This window comes from Harpia harpyja, chromosome 1 (genome assembly GCF_026419915.1).
Source record: "Harpia harpyja isolate bHarHar1 chromosome 1, bHarHar1 primary haplotype, whole genome shotgun sequence".
In the NCBI taxonomy this organism is placed as follows: domain Eukaryota; kingdom Metazoa; phylum Chordata; class Aves; order Accipitriformes; family Accipitridae; genus Harpia; species Harpia harpyja.
This window is the reverse complement of record NC_068940.1, coordinates 55,657,201-55,676,424: the sequence shown is the minus strand read 5'-3', so window position 1 is coordinate 55,676,424 and position 19,224 is coordinate 55,657,201. Positions and strand designations below refer to the sequence as shown.

Sequence of the window (19,224 nt, the reverse complement as noted above, 5' to 3'; positions counted from 1 at the left end):
AGTCAAATAAAAGATGGAAAATTATCTGTGCATTGAGTAGATAATACCTGATTTATTTCTGTTGTGATTTGGACAAGTATCAATTTTAGCATCTAGGTGTATTTTTAAGACTATTTTACTGAATTTTTTCCCCCTATGATCCTCCTTTTAAGATGCTACCATACCCTGACAGTAATATTTAATCTCTTTTTCCCAGCAGACAAGAATATTTTATTTTTGCTCTCAGATATCTGGGCAAACATTTATCCAATGTACAGAAGAACTTCAGAGAGAATCATAAAGGAGGAGAAGTCATTATATTTCACACAGGCATCAATCTCATCTTCCCCCTGTCTAAAGACAAAATCAGTAAAACCAGTCCCGTGTGATAATTATATTTGTTCTCTTCCACCACCAAGACATTGTTCATGTTACGAATTTTTAGTGTCTGTGGGTATATGCTTGGGTTTGTAATGTCCACTATGGCTCTTAGGGAAGCTAAGTCTGCAGCAGCAACTTTTCAACAGACTACTATTGTACCTGGTTTGCAACAGGTCTTTTTTCATTGAGGATTTGTATCTGAGAATACTAATAGGTAGTTTCTTTCCTGAATATAGAAGTCTTTTTAGATTTTCAGGAATAATTTCTTTTCTGTTGCAGTGTTATCTGAACTAGGGTATGAAGTATAGCTATGTAAATGAATGTTGTTATTTAAGACATGTCTTGTGGTATTTATTAAGACTGAAATAATGTCCTGTGAATGAAAATCGTGCTTGTGTTCTGCTTAATTAGTTAGATTTGCTCCCAGTAGCAATATAGTACATGGATTCTTTTAAAAGTATAGTCCACGTGCTATGTGATCTAAGAACAGAGGTGGGCTATATGCGTATTTCCTCCTAGCTGAGCTTGGGTACAATCTGCCAGACAATCACTCTATTTGGGAATGACATGGTCTACATGTTTTGCAGGAGATGCCTTTGAAAATAGGAGAGAGGCCATGTTTGTAATTACCTCAGGAAAGAAAAAAAAAAAAAAAAAAAAAAAAGAAGAGTACCTGTCCTTTGGCATTGAAAAGTAAAAGGAGAGGAAAAAGATGCCATAGTTAAAGGTGAGATATACCTCAGGGCCCATTGCAGTTCATTTCAAACAACTGAGCTTGTACATCACCTTGCAACCTGAAAGCCTGGGTTACAACCCCACTATTTTCCAACACTAACTGGAAGGCCCAAATATATTTGAATCATTCGAATTCTGTGGCCAGCCATTGGGAAAAGTGTCTCAAAATAGTTCTTCTAAAGAAGTACACTGTTGTTTACATGAAGGTCCACAGCAGTGCAAGAGAAGTACTGAATCAACCAAGCTGGTAAAAAGAGATTATTATACTGTAGTCTTACCCTTCCCTTGTTACTGTCGGTAATTTACCTGTGCGCTCTTAAAGATAGTCTACCTTGCCCCTGTTTCTGCTTTTGTCAGTGCCTTCGTAACTGTATTTCCTCTACTTTTTTCTAGGCTGTCATCCTAGCCATTTAATATCTTGTAAAGTGGTATTTGTGCAAGTTGCCTTGTGGCTTGAGGATTGTTCACAGCTAGTTGCTCAGCTGTTATCATCTGAGTATCTTTTGGGCTTTTTCTTACCTAGGTTGTTGCATTGTCTGCCTGTTTCTTTCCTCGATGACCAACTTATAAACAATACCAGTATAATTACATGTTCAGATAACCTATTACTCTGTACATAAGCTCTATCTATGGCTAGGTCACATAACCCTAGAATTGCTACATCTAAATCTCAGGTGTGCTCCAGGAAGAATTTCTCTGGCACATGGTAAAGGAGAACTGTAGTAGTATATTGGTATTCTTCATACCTCAGGTAGAGAGGTCCTAGAAGCTACTTTTTAAAGAATTCAATCCCATCAAGAACTGGTAGGTACCGAATCAGTGTCAATACACTGAAGGGAAATCTAAGTGAGGGTTAAGAAATGATAGTATACAGAGAGACTGAAAAATCTCAATGCTTTTCCAGAACTGGCTTCAATTAATAAGCAGACAGCTGGTGATAAAATATTTTTAGAGAATAGAGTCTGGCTGAAGACCAGATTTCCAGAGGAGACAAAACAAATCAGGAGTCACACCATTGGTAGAAAATGCTGCCAATTCTTGTGAGATCTGGTTACACTTTTTCATCATAATATGAACGACATGTACAGAGAAGATTCTGCGAAGTCCACCGGAGACTTCATTAATGCTAGCCTGTTTTAACTACATGGTGCATGTGTGCCCCAGGAGCACTAGAAGTACAACATCCTCTTCTTCTAAGCTCTAGCATTAGTAAAGTGTGCTTTTCTTTCTGTATATAGACACATTTGGGTTTTTTAGGTTAGTAATATGCATTTGTTGGCATAGAATGCACTAGCTTGCAGTCAACCTCTGTGTTTCTATAAATCATGGAAACATAGAATCATAGAATGGTTTGGGTTGGAAGGGACCATAAAGATCTTCTAGTTCCAACCCCCCTGCCATGGGCAGGGACACCTTCCACTAGACCAGGTTGCTCAAAGCCCCATCCAACCTGGCCTTGAACAGTGCCAGGGACGGGCATCCATAACTTCTCTGGGCAACCTGTTCCAGTGCCTCACCACCCTCACAGTGAAGAACTTCTTCCTTACATCTAATCTAAATCTACCCTCTTTCAGTTTAAAGCCATTACCCCTTGTCCTATCACTACATGCCCATGTAAAAAGTCCCTCTTCAGCTTTCTTGTAGGACCCCTGTAGGTACTGGAAGAATGCTCTAAGGTGTCCCTGGAGTCTTCTCTTCTCCAGGCTGAACAACCCCAACTCTCTTGGACTGTCTTCATAGGAGAGGTGCTCCAGCCTCCTGATCATCTTCGTGGCCCTCCTCTGGACTTGCTCCAACAGGTTCATGTCCTGAAACAATGAAGGCAAAAAAAGAGATTAATTTATTAGAAAATGCCTCATTCAAGGAGTTGGTGACTTTCTCTGCAAACACACACAGAAAAATCGTAGTTCCCATTCTGGTTGCCTTTCTGCACTCCATTGAGGTGGGAGACCCTGAAGTCATGTTTATTTTCAGAACAGTTCATACAGTTGCTAGATGTGGGATCCAAATGTCTTGGCAAACCCCATCCGTAGTCCTCATATTCCCTAATACAGAATTATGACTGGAGTTAACAGGCATGACTGTGTTGAAACCTCCAGTACTGGTCCTGTATTCCTTCAAATACTTAGAAAGTGTGTGCTTTTTTGAGCATTTCTGTACCTTTACAGAGATGCAGTGAAATGAAAAAAATATTCCATTTTAACTCGCACTGTTCATCCCTTCTGCAGTTTGTTTAGTTTATTTCATGCTCTTGGAGCAGGAAACTTCTAGTTTTCCAGAGTTATTGCCTGTGTTCCATTTCACACTAAGGGCCCCATTCTGGTCTGACTGAAACAAACATAAAAATACTACAGTGAATTTGGGTAGGTAGGTGTATTGAGCTTTTCTGTTAGTGTCTTTTGCTGTTTATTATAACATGAAACACCAGCTATGTCTTCAATCTAAGTACATTGCTATGCACTGAAATTGAGTTTTGTTCTGTGGATTCAGAATAACATCTTTTAACTCTGTATGATATGTATAGAAAATTTGAAGATTACTTGACCCTTGAATGATACTGTGCTTCTGTTTGCCCTGACAAATAAAGAATTTTGTGTCCTTCCTCTCATTCTGCATAGCAGTGATCCAGGATGTATACTTGAAATACCATGCAGATAAGAATCACTGTCAGTCTTGAGATCAGTCACTTTTTGTATTGATTACTAGATTTTGCAGGTACCCATGCAACTAGTCGAAGACAATATGGATTACCAGTTAGATACCTAAGATGATAGTTACTTTTTTTTTAAATGAGGTGTATTTTTTCATTTAAGGAAGTAAAATGCTAAGTACAATCTGTATACAAACACCAGCCCATCATTAACTTACAAATAAAACAAAAGGCAAAAATAAAAATATAATGATGAGGTGTTTTCACAAGCTGTGGAGAAAAACTGCTTCTTGTCACAATGGAATTTGAATTACGTTTCAAAGAAAATCTGAGTGTTTCACATAGAGATACAAAATAATCTCTAATTGTATATTCAGAGTCTAGTACGGTATTTCATTCTTAGGTCAGATCTCAGAAATAAGTAGAGCATCAGATGTTTAATGACATGCTCTGACTTTATGTTCTTCCCTAATTATACCACGAACCTGAATGTATTCTTCCAACTTCCTTTCTTATAATATCTTTGATAGAACCTTACTCAGGTGACTGGAAGAGAGGCATGATAGATCTTGACACTGGAAAAGAAGTATTGTTTTTATTTCATAGGTATTTTATTATACCTATTATACTTTATTTATTATATTTATTTTAATATATTAAAGTGACTTCTAACATAGAAAATAGCATGAAACAAAACTATAGATTTTCTAATTTTTCTTGCAAGTTTGAATTAAGATCAGGAGCTGGGTCTAGAATTTTGGCTGTTCGCTGTTTGGTAGGTCAGAAAGAAGTCCTGGAAACAAATTTCCTTGAGCTCCAGAAAATTCAGATTCAACCCATGTCTGACCTTTGCAGGATAATCCATCTCTTTGTGGGCTTAAAATGTGAAAAGTAAAATGGTAAGATTCAGATTTTGTACAGAAAAAGTCAAAGATGTAGAAATCACAGGATAAGGGTTTCTACCTGACTTTCAGGTGCATTTTTAATCATAAGCATGAACATTGTTTTAAACTGTCCAAACTGCATTTTATGTGCATTTTGAAAATGTACATATTTTCTTGTCAGCGAGAAGATCAATACAGTGGTGTCCAAATTGTTCATCCATTATTTAGCCTTTCTAGTGACAGCATTACTATCAGCCTTGATTATAGAACTTCATTTAATTAAAATTTCATTCACTGTAGGAAGGATGAGGAAGTGAATCATGTCTCAGTAATGGCAATCTGGAAGGGGAAGGCATTGTCGTATGTATTGAAATAACAACTGCAAGGTACTAGGTTATTTCCAGGTTTACATTTGAGGCAGAAGCTTTGCCTCAGATGACTTGGACTGGAATTGTCTAAAATGTCCAGGTCCCACCAAAATTAATGGGCATTAGACTGTATACCTAGTAGTTAAAAAACAATGTAGGTGTTACACACAAGGCTTATCTAGTTGCTTTCCCATGTGCTAAACTCTTTACGTAACAGTATGTTTATTAACTACATTCTGAAGAGTTTGTCTAAGCTATGGCAACAATTTTAAAGCAGAAAAAAAAAATGGTGTTAGAGAAGGCTGGTTTGTGAGAAGCGCATGGTTCAAAAAACCCACCATTCTTCCATTCCCTGTAGATAGTGAATTGTTTTTGGAAATTATGGCTTTGCATAACTATGTGTTATAGTATAGCATGACTGAAATGCCTTGACAGCCAGTCAGCCTCACAGACAATTTATGCAAAGTGCTGTACAAGTGCATAAACCCCCTTCCTCTTCCAGTTCCTCACATGACTAGGAACAGCAAAGGGAGTAGCAGGAAGACGAGTAAACAGACTTATAAGTGAGCAAATGATAGTCTTCATCCATTGATAGATACAGCAAAATTCAGAATCCCAAACTGACTAATGCTTAGTGTACACCACTCTCCTGGGTAATAGAGGAAAGCTTGATTTATGTTGTTAGGTTAGGAGTGGCTGCCCCCTCCAGCTGCTCCAGCCCATGACTCCCTCCTACCCCAGCCAGCGGAACCCAGCCTGGGGACCCAGGGACCTGGGGTCTCTGCCTGGGCTGAGGGACCCAGCTGCTACTTTCCTGTTTGCAGGTTCAACCAGTAGCAAAGCTGAGAACGTGTCCCAGAGACCAGTAATAACTGTGTGCTAGTATAGTGTAGGTCAAGAACTGATACTTCAGATGCAGTGAAGCTGAGAATCACATACTGAAATGCCTCTGTGGTTAGTTCTCAAATGCTATCAAATGTTGGTAGTAATTTGTTGGAATATATTGCTGAATCTAATCATACATTTGTGGCTTAGTTATTTGGTTCATACTCTTTTTGATGTGAAGAGTGAATTGTGGCTTTAGGTTTTGATCTTATTTTTCAGTTAGTGCTTCAAGGATGGTGGATAATCTTTCATTATATTCAGATATATCCATATAATGTCCTTGGCTTTGCTGGGTTTACATGAATGTTACTAAGAGTCTACCTCAGTGTTGGTAACCTTGATTTTAATATTTAGAACAAAGGAATTGTGGAAGTGCTTTGAACCAGAAAATGATGCACAGGTTTCCTGCACAGCTCTGCTAGTACATTGAAGATCTAAACAACTATGTGCTTGGTGTTAGTTTGGGGTTCTTGCTGAGAAGGAGTTGTAGGGTAGTTTCAGTGACAGCTTGAAAAACAGACAATTATACTGAAAGAGAGAACTGTTTAAATTTAATTGGAGAAAGCACCTGATAGGAACTTGCAAATATTGTGCTTGCATCCACCAAACAAAACAGAATTGACTTGCACTTTCTGTCTCTCTGTACTGTTGTCTGTAAAGCCTTAGATGAATCAGTTTAATCAGTCACTGCAAAGAACAAGTTAAAAAAAGTAGGAGGCAGGTTTCTGAAAGTCCTGTCCTCTTTTCATCAGATAAGTCACTAGCCAATGCACGTGCCGGGTAGAGAATATAAATCCTGTCCCTACAACTTAACTTTTCTGGCAGTCCAAAATAACAATTCCCACAGTCTAGGATTAGCACAATTTTGGTGGGAGACAGTTGGTCTGATGAGGTTATTATGCACTAATTAGGCAATTGGGGGATCCCTAGGAGTTTTTCCTTCTCCATCTGATGTGTATTAGTGTGAGGGAGTTATTTATCTTTCTCATAGCAGTTTATGGCTCCCGGCGATAGTGTCACAATTTTGCTCCAAAGGTGATATGACCTCAAGACAAACCTTTGCCCAATTTCTTGAAATATCTGTCAGAGCTAACTGTTAGCATGGTCAGTGCTTAATTACTATAACATCCCTGATTAATTCTGTGGTGCCACCAGTGAACTCTGAAGTGAGTGCTTACTGAAGTGAGCCAGGGAAATTTAGGAGCTACCAGCAGTAATTTTAGCTGATGGGCAAGCCTGTTTTAGAAAATTTTAAAAAACATTACTGGTCATATGAATGTTCTGGCAAAGCCCTTCAGGTAAAATGGGTCTTAATTGTATTTTGGGGAAGACTTATGTGTATCTGGGTTTTTTTAGTAACAGGTGCCACATGAAGTAGGATCTGTCCTCAAGCCCCAGTTGCTTGTTTCTGCCATCTATTCATTGCCCTCTCTTTTAGCCAATCCAACTATTTGTGTGGCACACAATAAACTGTATTCAGGAATAGAATTTAAAATTACGTTCATTCCTTTTTCCTGCTGCTGCTCAAACAATACTGGTTTGATAATCTGTTACTCTTCTGTCTCCACAAATAGCTGTTTCCATGCTATTGAAGAAGGCAGTAAGGCATTGGGGATTGGGAAGTTGGACAGGAAAGTGGGAGAAGGAATGGGAACTGTATAAACTGTCTTAGCTGCCAAAACAAATGTGTGTGATTTTTTACCCTTGTCAATCAAGAACTGTGTGGCTAGTCATCTTCCCTAGCTGAAATCTGCAAAATCATTACTCATTTTTCAGATTTTTTACCTTCTTTACCATTAAACTGTTGTTAGCCCCCCTCTCTTCCTTCCTGCTGTCATCTTAAACAGATTCTGTCTAAATTATTTTCTTGATGCTTTTTCAGGGAGTTCATTGTTAAAGGTTTATAAGTAGTGAATGAGGGTCTCCACTGTCTTATCGAGGACATTTTTCTCAAGTAAATTGAGACATTCACTTCTGAAGGGCATTCAGTTAAACAATTACATGCAAACATCCTCTGTCTCCCTGCCTTTTAGCCTGAGTCAAGACACTAATTCATTCTCGTCTCTTCCAAACCACCTTCAGAAAGACAGGCAAATGAATGTATTCAGAGCAAAAATGAAAATACTACAGAATGTCCTCAGATTCCTCAGAACTGGCCCAGGATGTTAGATTTTAGGGCTAGTTTTAAGTTTGCAGAAAGTTTCCAGCACAAGTATTCATTGCCTGTGAAGCATAGTTCTAGAGAAAGCTGAACTGGAAATTCACTTCATGGAATACATGGAATATGTTTTTCTCAGAAAAATCTGAGAAATGGGAATGTGATTCCTAAAATATAGCAAGGAGATGAAGTCTTTTCCTATTCCCTTAATCTCTGTATGAAGAGAGAAGTAATGAGAAACAGCAATAGAGGTCTGGGGGAGGAGAAGGGTAGCAGAAGACTTCCATCCTGTAGACAAAAATTAATGAAAGAATCATCATCTGTACAGATTCTTGCAGGTAGCTGCCAATGACTTAAATCAATAACATTGCAATGTAATCTAATAACTGTACAATATTTCCTTCCCACTTTGCCTTTTTCTTCCCCTGTCTAGAAAACATGTATTTTCCTGTGAAAAAATACTGGCTTGAGTAATAGTATATGAAGTTAATAATGCTCTTTATTCTGCTGCTCTACAGGGTTTCCTATACAGATGAATGACTCGGATCACTCGCTATTTCAGCATTCATTTCAAGGATGCATGCAGTTTATTCATGTGGATGATCAGCTGGTGGATTTGCACGTGGTGGAGCAAGGCCAGCTGGGAAGCTTTGCCAATGTCACCATTGACATGTGCGCCATTATAGACAGGTAAGTTGCAGACATCACTGATGCTCTGATATGCTGATACATGTCCTGTGTATTCTGAAAATATACAGTGATACAGAAAATGTGGCTCTGACATTACCAGTGATCACATCAAGGCAGTCCTACCTTTTTAACAGTGGGAACCAATCTTAGATGATGGAGATGATGGCTTTAAGTTGTAGATTGTGCAGGGTGCGGTGGAAAGCATATTGCCAGTCTCCCCACTTTCAGGCAGAGGAGGAGGTGAAAAGCTCTTGTAAGTCAAATTCAGTCCACGCGTCAATAATATGGCTGCCTTGAATAGAGAGAACTCTCCCAAAAAGTCACACATTTTGTATGTTTCTTAGATGACTGTTATGGAGATCTTTTTGCAACTAGAAGTTGTGCTTCCTGGCTTCAGTGCCTTCTAGGTCCACTTGCTTGCACAACTGTGCATGTAATAAATGCTCAAACTTTATTAAAATAATGCTTAGTGGTTTGGGTTTTTTTTCCAAACTAAGAAGAGTAATTCAGAATTATGGCAGGCTTTTGCTGTGAGACCTACCTTTTCAACCACTTACCTGTGTTAATTTCTGTTGCTCCGGATTAATAGTTTCTTCTTCATTGGCAAAAAAGAAAATACTACGAAAGGCAGGGAAAGAAAGAGCAAGTAGCCCAACTCCTGAATGCAGGCAACTTGGCTTATCATGAAAATTACCTACATATTAAACCCATTGCAAGTCTGCTGGGAAGCTGAAAGTGGCTTTTTAGAATTCTGCTTTGAAAGAAGCAAAGATTACAAGATCATAGAACCCTAGAATAATTCAGGTAACAAGCTACCACTGGAGTTCTTATGGTCCAAGCCCTGCTCAACACAGGGCCAACTTCAAAGCTATGTCAGGTTGCTCAGGGCCATGTCCAGTTGCGTTCTGATAACTCCAAGGATGGAGATGCCGCAGGCTGAGTGACTCTGGATATCATCAGCAGAGATCTGCGTAGTTATGGTAAAGAAATGCATGTACTTTTAATTTCCTACTGTAAGTTAAGGGAATCTCAGAGATAAATGCTACTGTGAAAAAATGAAATATGGCATACTGCTTTGGTCTTGCAAAATGCCTTCTCTTCCTGAAATGTCGACATCAGTTTGCATGGAAGAAGTTGTGGTGGGTTGACCATGGACAGCAGCCAAACACCCACCCTACCTTTTGCCCACTCCCCTCTCCCGGGATATGGGGAGAAAAATAGAAGGAAGGTGAAAAGACTCGTGGATTAAGACGGCAGTTTAATAAGAATGGCAGTTTAGTAAGAAAAGCAAAAGCACATGCAAGCAAAGCAAAAAGAGGAATTCATTCACTACTTTGCATCAGCAGGCAGATGTCCAGCTGCTTCCTGGGAAGCAGGGGCTCAGCATGTGTGATGGTTGTTTGGGAAGAGAAACTCCAGAACTCTAAACATCTCCCCTTCCTCCTCCATTCCCTGTGTTTTTGTGGCTGAGCATAACATTGTATAGTATGGGATATTCATATGGTCAGTTTGAGTCAGCTGTCCAGCTGTATCCCCTCCTAACCTCTTGCCCACCCCCATCCTCCTGGCCTTTATGGGGGAGGGTGTGGAGAGAAAGCCTTGATGCTGTGCAAGCCCCATTCAGCAGCAGCCAAGGCAGTGGTGTGTTACCAGCACTGTTTTAGCGACAACTGGGAGGCATGGCACCATATGGGCTGCCATGAAGAAGATTAACTCAGTAACTTCATCCCAGTGAGACCCAGTATGCCATTTTAGTAATGTCAGTCTTCAGGTGCATGCTTTGTGGTGTACCAGTGAGTTGTTGTGGTATGTCAGGCCACTTATTGCTGCTTCTCATGGACCTGTTGAAGATTGAAGAGGAAGTGAAGAGTTGCTGTTATAGGGAAGAAGTTTGTTCTATCTCCTCACATACAACTGAAATTAGAAAGGCCTCCTGTGGTTAGTATTTGGTAGTTTGAATTGCTTAGTTTTATTTTGATTATTTGTTTTTGGAAATGTAAACTGACTTGGAAGAAAGGATGTGAAGATACATCTAATTAAGTCTCTGCTTTTTCCCCAGTGGATAAATCTGAGCTTACGTGACAGTTTGTATTGATCCCACTTATGCCGGTGTCTATTAGAAATAATACCATCATCATAGTGAAGTTAATCAGAATTAGGCTTTTGCAATGGGTTACAATGTAATTACAATTAACTTACAATGTAAGTTAATTAGAGTCAGAGCTTTACAATGCATTTTTGAAAAATAGGACTTAAAGCTTCCTAAATGTCAAGCAGCTTACTTTTGAAGAGAACTTCATATAGTAGTTACTATTTATAAAGTATTTCTTTTTATAACATATAATACTATATATTCAAATATTTCATAATATAATGCCATATGCCTACATGATATTATATGAAATACCTTTTACTATATTAAAATATTATTATGCTGTGCATATTTAATATGTATTATATGAGATTTATTTTATGTAGTTTATATATATAACATTTGTATTCATATTTTAATATAAATACCTGTTTTCTATATGTTTATGTATATATGTTTTCTTTATATAAGAAAATGTATTCTCCGTTTATGTCTCTCTTCTGCCAATTTGGACCCCGATATCATTCTCATTATATAAATTAAAACTATAAGTCTTATATTTATGCTTTCTAAGCACTGGAAGATTGTGTTGCAAGCAGAGTAACAATTGTATAATCATAGGAAATTAGAATAGTATCCAAAGAATTTTCTTAGGGTTGGGTTTGGTTTTTTTTAAGGATTGAGATGTAATCTAGTTTGCTGTTTTCCCATGATCAAGTTTATTTCTTTGTACTTTAAAACAAACCCTTTGAGTAAGAAGTGATAATGCCAAGCCTTAGATCTGACTGGATTTTCATGGCTGTCTTATTAACATCTGCAAATAAGAGTTTTCAAGCAGTTCTGTTACAATATGCCACTATATATAACATTTTTTATGTGGCTTTCTTTTAAAGGATCCATGTACCATGTGTGCTATATATTAGCTTAATTTCATTTCCTTTGAAATGGGAAGATACTTGTGGCTGTGATACTGGGATCCTCCTGCTTTTTTAAACTTGTTTGGCTCTGAATCATAAAGGCTTCGGTCATCATCAACATGGAAATTGCTTTCATAGCCACACTTCAGTGAAGAACCCCACTGGGCAAAAAGATAAGCTGTCACATTGAATTATTCTTACTGCAGACTTCAGCCATTTGGTTGGGGGAAAAAAAGCATGAAGTTGTAAACAGTGGCATTTTTCATCGTTAGCCAGAGTAGATAGTAAGGAGGGGACAATTTTCTCTATAAGAACATGACAAAAGGTACTGAGGGTGGTGTGCTCTCATGTTGCACCTGCCTGGAGGTAACTGCTTCCAAAGTCCCAGGTTCTGCAAAGCTAAATACCTGCCCCATATGGAAAGAGTTTCTGCATTTTAGTGCCAGTATTTTTTAAGGCATTAGAAGAATAGTCATGTTAGAGTATTACACTTGTACTTGGGAGATACAAGTGTTGAACCAGTGTCTTTTTATTTTTAGTCTTCCCCTCCTCACATGAGCATTTTGCTATTGCAAAGACTACAAGCTGAGATCTTATTAAAAGGGATGACCAAAGCTAAAGAACATTCTCTTTTTACCAGTGACCAAATAGTATAAATGCATATAATTTCATGCAGGTATATATATAGTAATTACAGGCAGTTAAAATGCTACTGAGAAAAAATAATCATCCCTGTTTCTGTATTTTGATTAACTCTGTATTAGCAATGGAAGTTGCATTGTTGTCACAGTGATCAATGTGCTGTGCTGCTTGTGACAGCACAGGTCCCTGTACACCTCCTTTACTTACCATTAACAAACTAACTTGTTGTTACAGTCCAGATGGTACAGTTGTACTTCAGGATTTTAGCACAGGACATTGAACAGGAATTATTACTCACAACTAATTTATCCCAGCAGTCTCAGAGAATTCTAAAGCTTGCCTGACTTTGTTGTGGCTAGAATTATGGATTTTAATCACGAAATCACAATGAGGAAATACTAATGTGGTTTCAAAATATAGTGTCCAATCTGTCGTTGTAGATTATGCAAAACATATGCCAATTTTAACAAAAATCTCTGTATACCATAAGAGGTGAAATGACAGAATTGGGGAAAAAATGTAGTACCAAGAATTTTCATGTAGCTGCTTCTAGTGTTTTATAAATGTGTAAACTGTGTGACTCCCTCTGTAACACGAGATAAATTAGATGCCAATTTTCGATAATAATTTCACATTAAAGAATTGATGTAAGTAATCAGATACGGGCAGCAGAATCTTTCTGGGTGATTATTGCTCACCTGCTGTGGTGATACACTTTGTACAACAGAGTGCCAGCATTCGGCTTTAATCCCTTACAGCCACATTCTCTATACTGTGTGATTGCCAATCAAAATTTGAAATAATTCATTTAAATAACAAAACACAGTAAGCATATTGGTGCATGAAAATGGCCACAATGTAACTGGCAGCAAGACAGAATTTCTTTGGAATTAAAAATCATCAGTGCAAATAGTCTTAAAATTCTTCACTTCTGTCTCCTTACATGGACATTAAGCGTCTGGCCTTCCTCTCTGTTCTCCCCCTCCCTCTGCCAGTTCTGTGGTGAGGCAGACAGCGAGGAATGAGACAGACATCATCCTGTAGTACTCTGATAAGAAGCAGGTGATATACCAGTGTCCAGACTGGAAGCAAAACCTACTTTAACGTTGAGTTGTTCCCAAGACAAATTCACCAAAAGGAAGTAAAATAGGACTGGGGAAGAGCTGAAACCATACCATGACTTCAGCCTGCAGATGTTCCTGGACATATGGCTGGAAGCCACTTCCTACATGTGCCTTCTCCCTCTCCTGTCCCTCTCCTCACTTCTCTTTGGAACCATACAAACTTTTGATGTGGAAATGGAGGTAAAAGCTGCCTTTCAACACGAGACATTCAACTGTATTTACTTCATAATCCATCTCAGTCCAGAAAGGTGACTTTGTAGACATAGATTATAGTTCAGATGACTGTGACAGTGCTTTTTAATACTGTGGCACTTGTCCCCTGTGTACCAGAGTGTGACAACTGCCATATTACTTAACACAGAGCAGTAGACAGCTGGAAGGTTACAAACTCTACAGAGCTGGCCACAAAATAGGAATGGTTTAATTACCTTTCTCTTCATAGTATATCTTAGTTTTCTGCAATAATTTTTTTTTACTATGAAAAAATCTCCATTCTCTCACATTAAAAAAAAAGGGGAACACTGAAAAAAATAGGGAAAAAGGAGGCTTGCGAAACACCAACAAATTGAATGAACTGGGTTTTCCCATGTGTTCACAAATTTCCTCCCTTGCATGCAGCTGGAAGAATTTGGATAACTTGCAAAACTTAACAAAGAGTGGGTCCAGTGAGAATTAAAATACATGTTGTTTTAGAGATAAGATACTGATATAATAATAGTTGCTCGACTGAAGACGTTTGTACAGCACTCTGGTATCCTCAAGAAATTGGCCGGATCTTCCAGCTGTCATTGGTTAGAAGGGAGCTCCCCAAGACAGCAACACAAGTGCAGATTTTTTAAATAAACATTCGGGCCTGCAGGCTAGTCAAGTGAATTGTTATGAGCTGGTTTTATCACTTCAAATCAACCTTACTTAGGGATTTCCTGTGTTTTGGTGACAATAATAGCATGGACTTTATAATAAACACTCCTCAGAAAAGTATTTTTCACTTGATTCTTCTCTATCTAAGATCACACTGCCCCTTTCTGATCTTGCAAGGGGGACATAATCTTATGTCATTTGGAGCTGTGCCATGTCCTTGAGTTCTACAGTAAAGGAAAATCAAGTTCTTTTCAATGTAACAGTGGTTGTTAAAATACAAAAATGCCCATACTAAGTCTTTCTAAAACAATTTAATGTAAGATGCACATGGAAATAATATTTGACATTTATTATGATTCAAGTAGTCATAATTCTTTGCAAACAAATAATTAATCAAGTCTGAAACGGACAAAGAAGAGGAAGGGCACAGTTTCTATGGGGTCATTTCATGCAATGCTTATTGCATTAATTGTGTTAGTAAAGCTAGGCAATACCTTGAGGAGGAAAAAAACAATAGTTTTTTCAGGATTCGTCACCATTGCACTCTGTCTGAAGATATGTGAGTGGAAATATTACTTGCTTAAATGCTAAAAAGTGTTAATTTACAGAATTTGAAACAGAAGTATGTGCAGGGAACCAACGTGAAGTGGATGTAAGTGTTCTTCCATGGAAGGGGTGAGAGAAAGAAGATCTTTACTTTCTTTTCTATAGTTTTCAGCAAGGAATGTAATCACCTTAGAGTCTGGATGATGGAGCTTAAAAACTCCAAAAAGAGAAAATGATGCTGATTAGATCATGCAAGCTTCCACAAAAAAAAAGGCAGCACCAAGGGATGGAGTGGGACTGCATGGACAGAAGGTGGAAAACGTGTGAGTTTCCCTGTGTGGAACAGTATGACTGACTAATGACCCAGACTGTAAAATAACTTAATAGTGTAATCAGTAGCTGTTTAAGCAAGTTAGAATAGTTTGAAATGCAGGTGGTTTGAACACTGTTTTATGCTTATGCCTTTGCCAAGGCTTTTTTTTTTTTTTTTATTTAGTCACTTTAACTTATATTACTCAGGTTATAATAGTCAATAACATTCTTATGAGACTCTTAGAAGCAACTGTGTGGGTTATATATCATCTTGTAGCTGGATGCCTAGACATTTTGAAATCTCCAAAATCCTCAGTTATTCTTTGTCTTGTATTTAATCCTAGATAAACTCCGCAGAGAGAGGAAAAAAATCTTCTTTCATTTTAACTTTAATAAATATTAATCCATCTCTCTGTTATAAAAAATGTATACTACTGAAATAATTTTCTAGAGCATGTGGATTATTTGTTCATTATAAAAACTTGTTCTTGCTAAAAAAAAAGCTAAGACTGTAAACATTTAGGTATATTTCTGAGGAGGACTATGTAAAGCAGAGTTCTGGACAACCTGACAGCTAATAGAGGAGGTCTCTAGGCTGCAGGGTTGCTTTCTGCCATGCCCTGAGAGAAGAATAACAGCACCAGGTTTGTCCTTGGGAGCCGAGTGGCAGAGGAGGCGTCAGGGACACCCAGCAGCTGGCCCAGTGCATGGCCACCAAGGGCAGGGACAGCCCCCTGGGCCTCCTGGGCACAGGGACAGCCCCCGGGGCCAGCACCCCAAAGGCCTTCCTCCGAAGGATGCTGGGTGGAGGGGCTGCGCGTGGGGGGCCCCGTCACCCCGGTGTCACAGTGCCACCAGCCGGCAGTGCAGCAGTCACAATGCCCCGGGGCAGTATAAAAGGGGCAGCCTCCCGTGCCCCGCTGCCAGAGGTGGCCCGGAGACAGCCCGAAGACATCTGAGAGGAAGTCCTTGAGGAGCTGGTGGAATTACTTGGAAGGGGCTGAGGGAGGAAGACCAGAGGCTGGAACAGGCTGCTGGAAGTTCTCTACTGCAACACTGCCTCCCAGCAGGGTCATGTTCAAAGCCCATCTGATGGATGGAAATCCTTTTCAGCTGGATAGCCATGGCCAGACAAAGGGAGTGCCTTCTTGAGGAGCACTGCAGAGCTCACCATCCTCATCACCTGTGGAGCCAGGGGCAGCAGCCGTAAGAAATCCGACGCAGAAATGTTGCCAGGGGTCCCAGTGCTTTGGAGCACCCACTGGTGGCCCAAAGGCACGGGAAGGATTCTTGCCCCCAAGGTTGATCAGGCCAGGGGCATTTGATCACTCTTGGAAGCCCCTGAGATGGCTCCAGGTTGAGGGAGAATAGGGCTTGGGCATCTACCTCCTGGGAGGCATGAGCAGCCTGTGGGACGAGGAGGCAGGTCTTGCTCAAGTGCTCAGGGAATAGCAGATCGCCAGCTCTGGGGTCAGGAAGGAATTTTCCCCCGGGGCAGATTGGCACTGGTCCCTGGGGGTTTTTTGCCTTCCTCTGCAGCACTGAGCATGACCACTTGTCAGGGCTCCTCCAGTCCGTTTTGGCTAGGCTACTGCCTGCTGCTCATGCACCACAAAGATGACCTCTCGTGCCCTGCAGCTGGGGGGAGGAAGGCTTTTTTTTCCCCCACAGTGGGCTAGCAAGTGTCCCCAGGCGTTTTTTGCCTTCCTCTGCAGCACTGAGCACGGCCCCTTGTCAGGGCTCCTCCAGGCCCTTTCGGCTAGGTCCTTGCCTGCTGCTCTTGCACCTCCAAGGCACCACTCATGCCCTGGCTCTTTCAGGCTCTCTTGCCTGTTGCAAATCTGTAGCAGGAGCAAGCTCTGCTCTTCCCTTGGCTCCATTTCCCCAGGGGTTCTTGCTTGTGCAAAATAGCCTGTGCTTGGAAGGGCTCCAGGCTTGATGCCCTATCAGGAGCTGCCACTTTTCAGATCTCCCTGCATGCAATACAAGCACTGGGCAGGCACAAGAATGCTTTTCATGCATCACTGGCCACGAAGCACAGTGGCGGGGCAAGTTTTGGAAGGCAAAATTGTGGTTGTCATCAATGTGTCATAGTTTGGAAAATACCCCAAGGTACCAGACACCTTCTTCTTCTTTTGTGTGTGGTCAGTACCAACGCTCATTCTTCAAGTTCTCACTCTTCAGGAAACAGATCTGTATTTCTGCTGCTACTTTCTGTGACTTTCCTTTGCCAGGCTAGAAGGGATGTTTTTTCAAGCTAAACTGAAGAATGCATCAGCCTGCTCCTGGCTACACCTGTGCATTGTGTTAGTGTTTGACAGCATCAGCTCTGAAACAGATTCAGAAAAATAAAATCCTGTTTCCACTTGTAACCTTTGTGATCTGTGTCCTTGAAAGTGTTTTTGGAGCTGAAAAACCCTGGCCGTTCAGGGAAGTAACAGTCTTATTGCTACTTGACGCATGGGGAGTGCAAGGAATGGAATGGAATGGGAGTAGAATAGTTGAGTTGGAAGAGACCTACAGTGACCATCTAGTCCAACTTCCTGACCACTTCAGGGCTGAACAAAAGTTAAGGTATTAAGGGCGTTGTCCAACTGCCTCTTAAACACTGACATGCATGGGGCATCGACCACCTCTCCAGGAAGCCTGTTCCAGGGTTTGACCACCCTCTAGGTAAAGAAATGTTTCCTCATGTCAAGTCCGAACCTCCCCTGACGGACGCAGCTTTGAGCCATTCCCATGCGTCCTGGCACTGGGTACTAGGGAGAAGAGATCAGCACCTCCATCTCCATGTCCCCTCCTCAGGAAGCTGTCCAGAGCAGTGAGGTTGCCCCTCAGCCTCCTTCTCTCCAAACTAGACAAACCCAGTGTCCTCAGCCGCTCCTCAGAGGACATGCCTTCCAGCCCCTTCACCAGCTTTCTTGCCCATCTCTGGATGCATTCACATACCTTAACATCCTTTTTAAATGGTGGGGCCCAGTTCACGGGATTGCATTCTGGTACTGTGATTCCCCACAGCACGGGAATGCAATTAGTACAGCTATAGTGAATTACTTCAGGATGTGCTATTTCCACATGTGTTTGCCTTTTGGGGGACCTTTGCAAAGAGGACCGCATGGTCTTAAAATGCACGGGCTACCAGTTTGTTTTCAAGTATAATTCAAAACATAGTTTTTAGCATCTAAATTCCATGTAATTTGAAATTCTTGCCCGTAAAGACTGTCTTTTTCCTATAAGCTCTCTGGATAGGGGGCCCTTCTGGCAGGGAATTCATCTCTGCCTACCTTTGCCTGCTGATGCATCAGATCCACGTTTGGACACATGCAAGGGGCTGTCTTGTCACACCGAGCTTGCATAAAATGTTGATATTCTTTAACTGAATAGACAGAGTCTGGCAGCTTTCTGCACTCATTGCACCAGTTTTGCAAAGTAATTACCATGTGTGTGCTAGGAGATTGGTTTTCATAGTTTCTTCTATTAATTTAAAAAAACCAATGTATTGTATCTGAATAACATCATCAGTAATTTCAGCAGTATCATCAAGAGCTAACAGTTCTTCCTAGCTGTCTCTAGGTAGTTATCCACAGAAGGAGACTGAATTATCATGCCTGGAAGGAGAAGTGCATGATCGTACATTCCCATTCCATACTCATCATAGGTAATTGTAATCCCTGAGCTGACACTGGAGAGCATCCAGCTGATTCAGAGGCTTTTGAGATTGACTGCCGATCAAACCCACTTACACTTCTTTATTCCTAACAACTCCTGCCTGAGTCACCCTTAGGTATGGCTGGAAAACTTTACTTTTTAACCATTGCAGCTTCAAATCTGATGACCTGTTTCAGCCAGCATGGCTGTGAGTCAGTGGATTGCCCAAGCACATGCCTGGAGCTCCACATTAGAGATTTTTATGTTTAGTACATGAGAGAGGAGGGGTTACTGTCACAGAGGCACACACCTACCTACGTTTACTAATCTGGTAGGATTAGTAGGGCAAGGA

At 40.4% G+C, this 19,224-nt stretch overlaps 1 protein-coding gene across 3 annotated transcripts in view; it reads left to right on the top strand.

Annotated features, from left to right (window-relative positions):
- The window catches only part of CNTNAP2 (contactin associated protein 2), a 1,249,274-nt gene that overhangs the window by 757,567 nt on the left and 472,483 nt on the right, over positions 1-19,224 (top strand). For all 3 annotated transcript variants that reach the window (XM_052795237.1, XM_052795244.1, XM_052795253.1), the window contains one exon: positions 8,559-8,730. In XM_052795237.1, the coding sequence (XP_052651197.1) occupies positions 8,559-8,730 (172 nt within the window). The remainder of the gene's footprint in view (positions 1-8,558; positions 8,731-19,224) is intronic.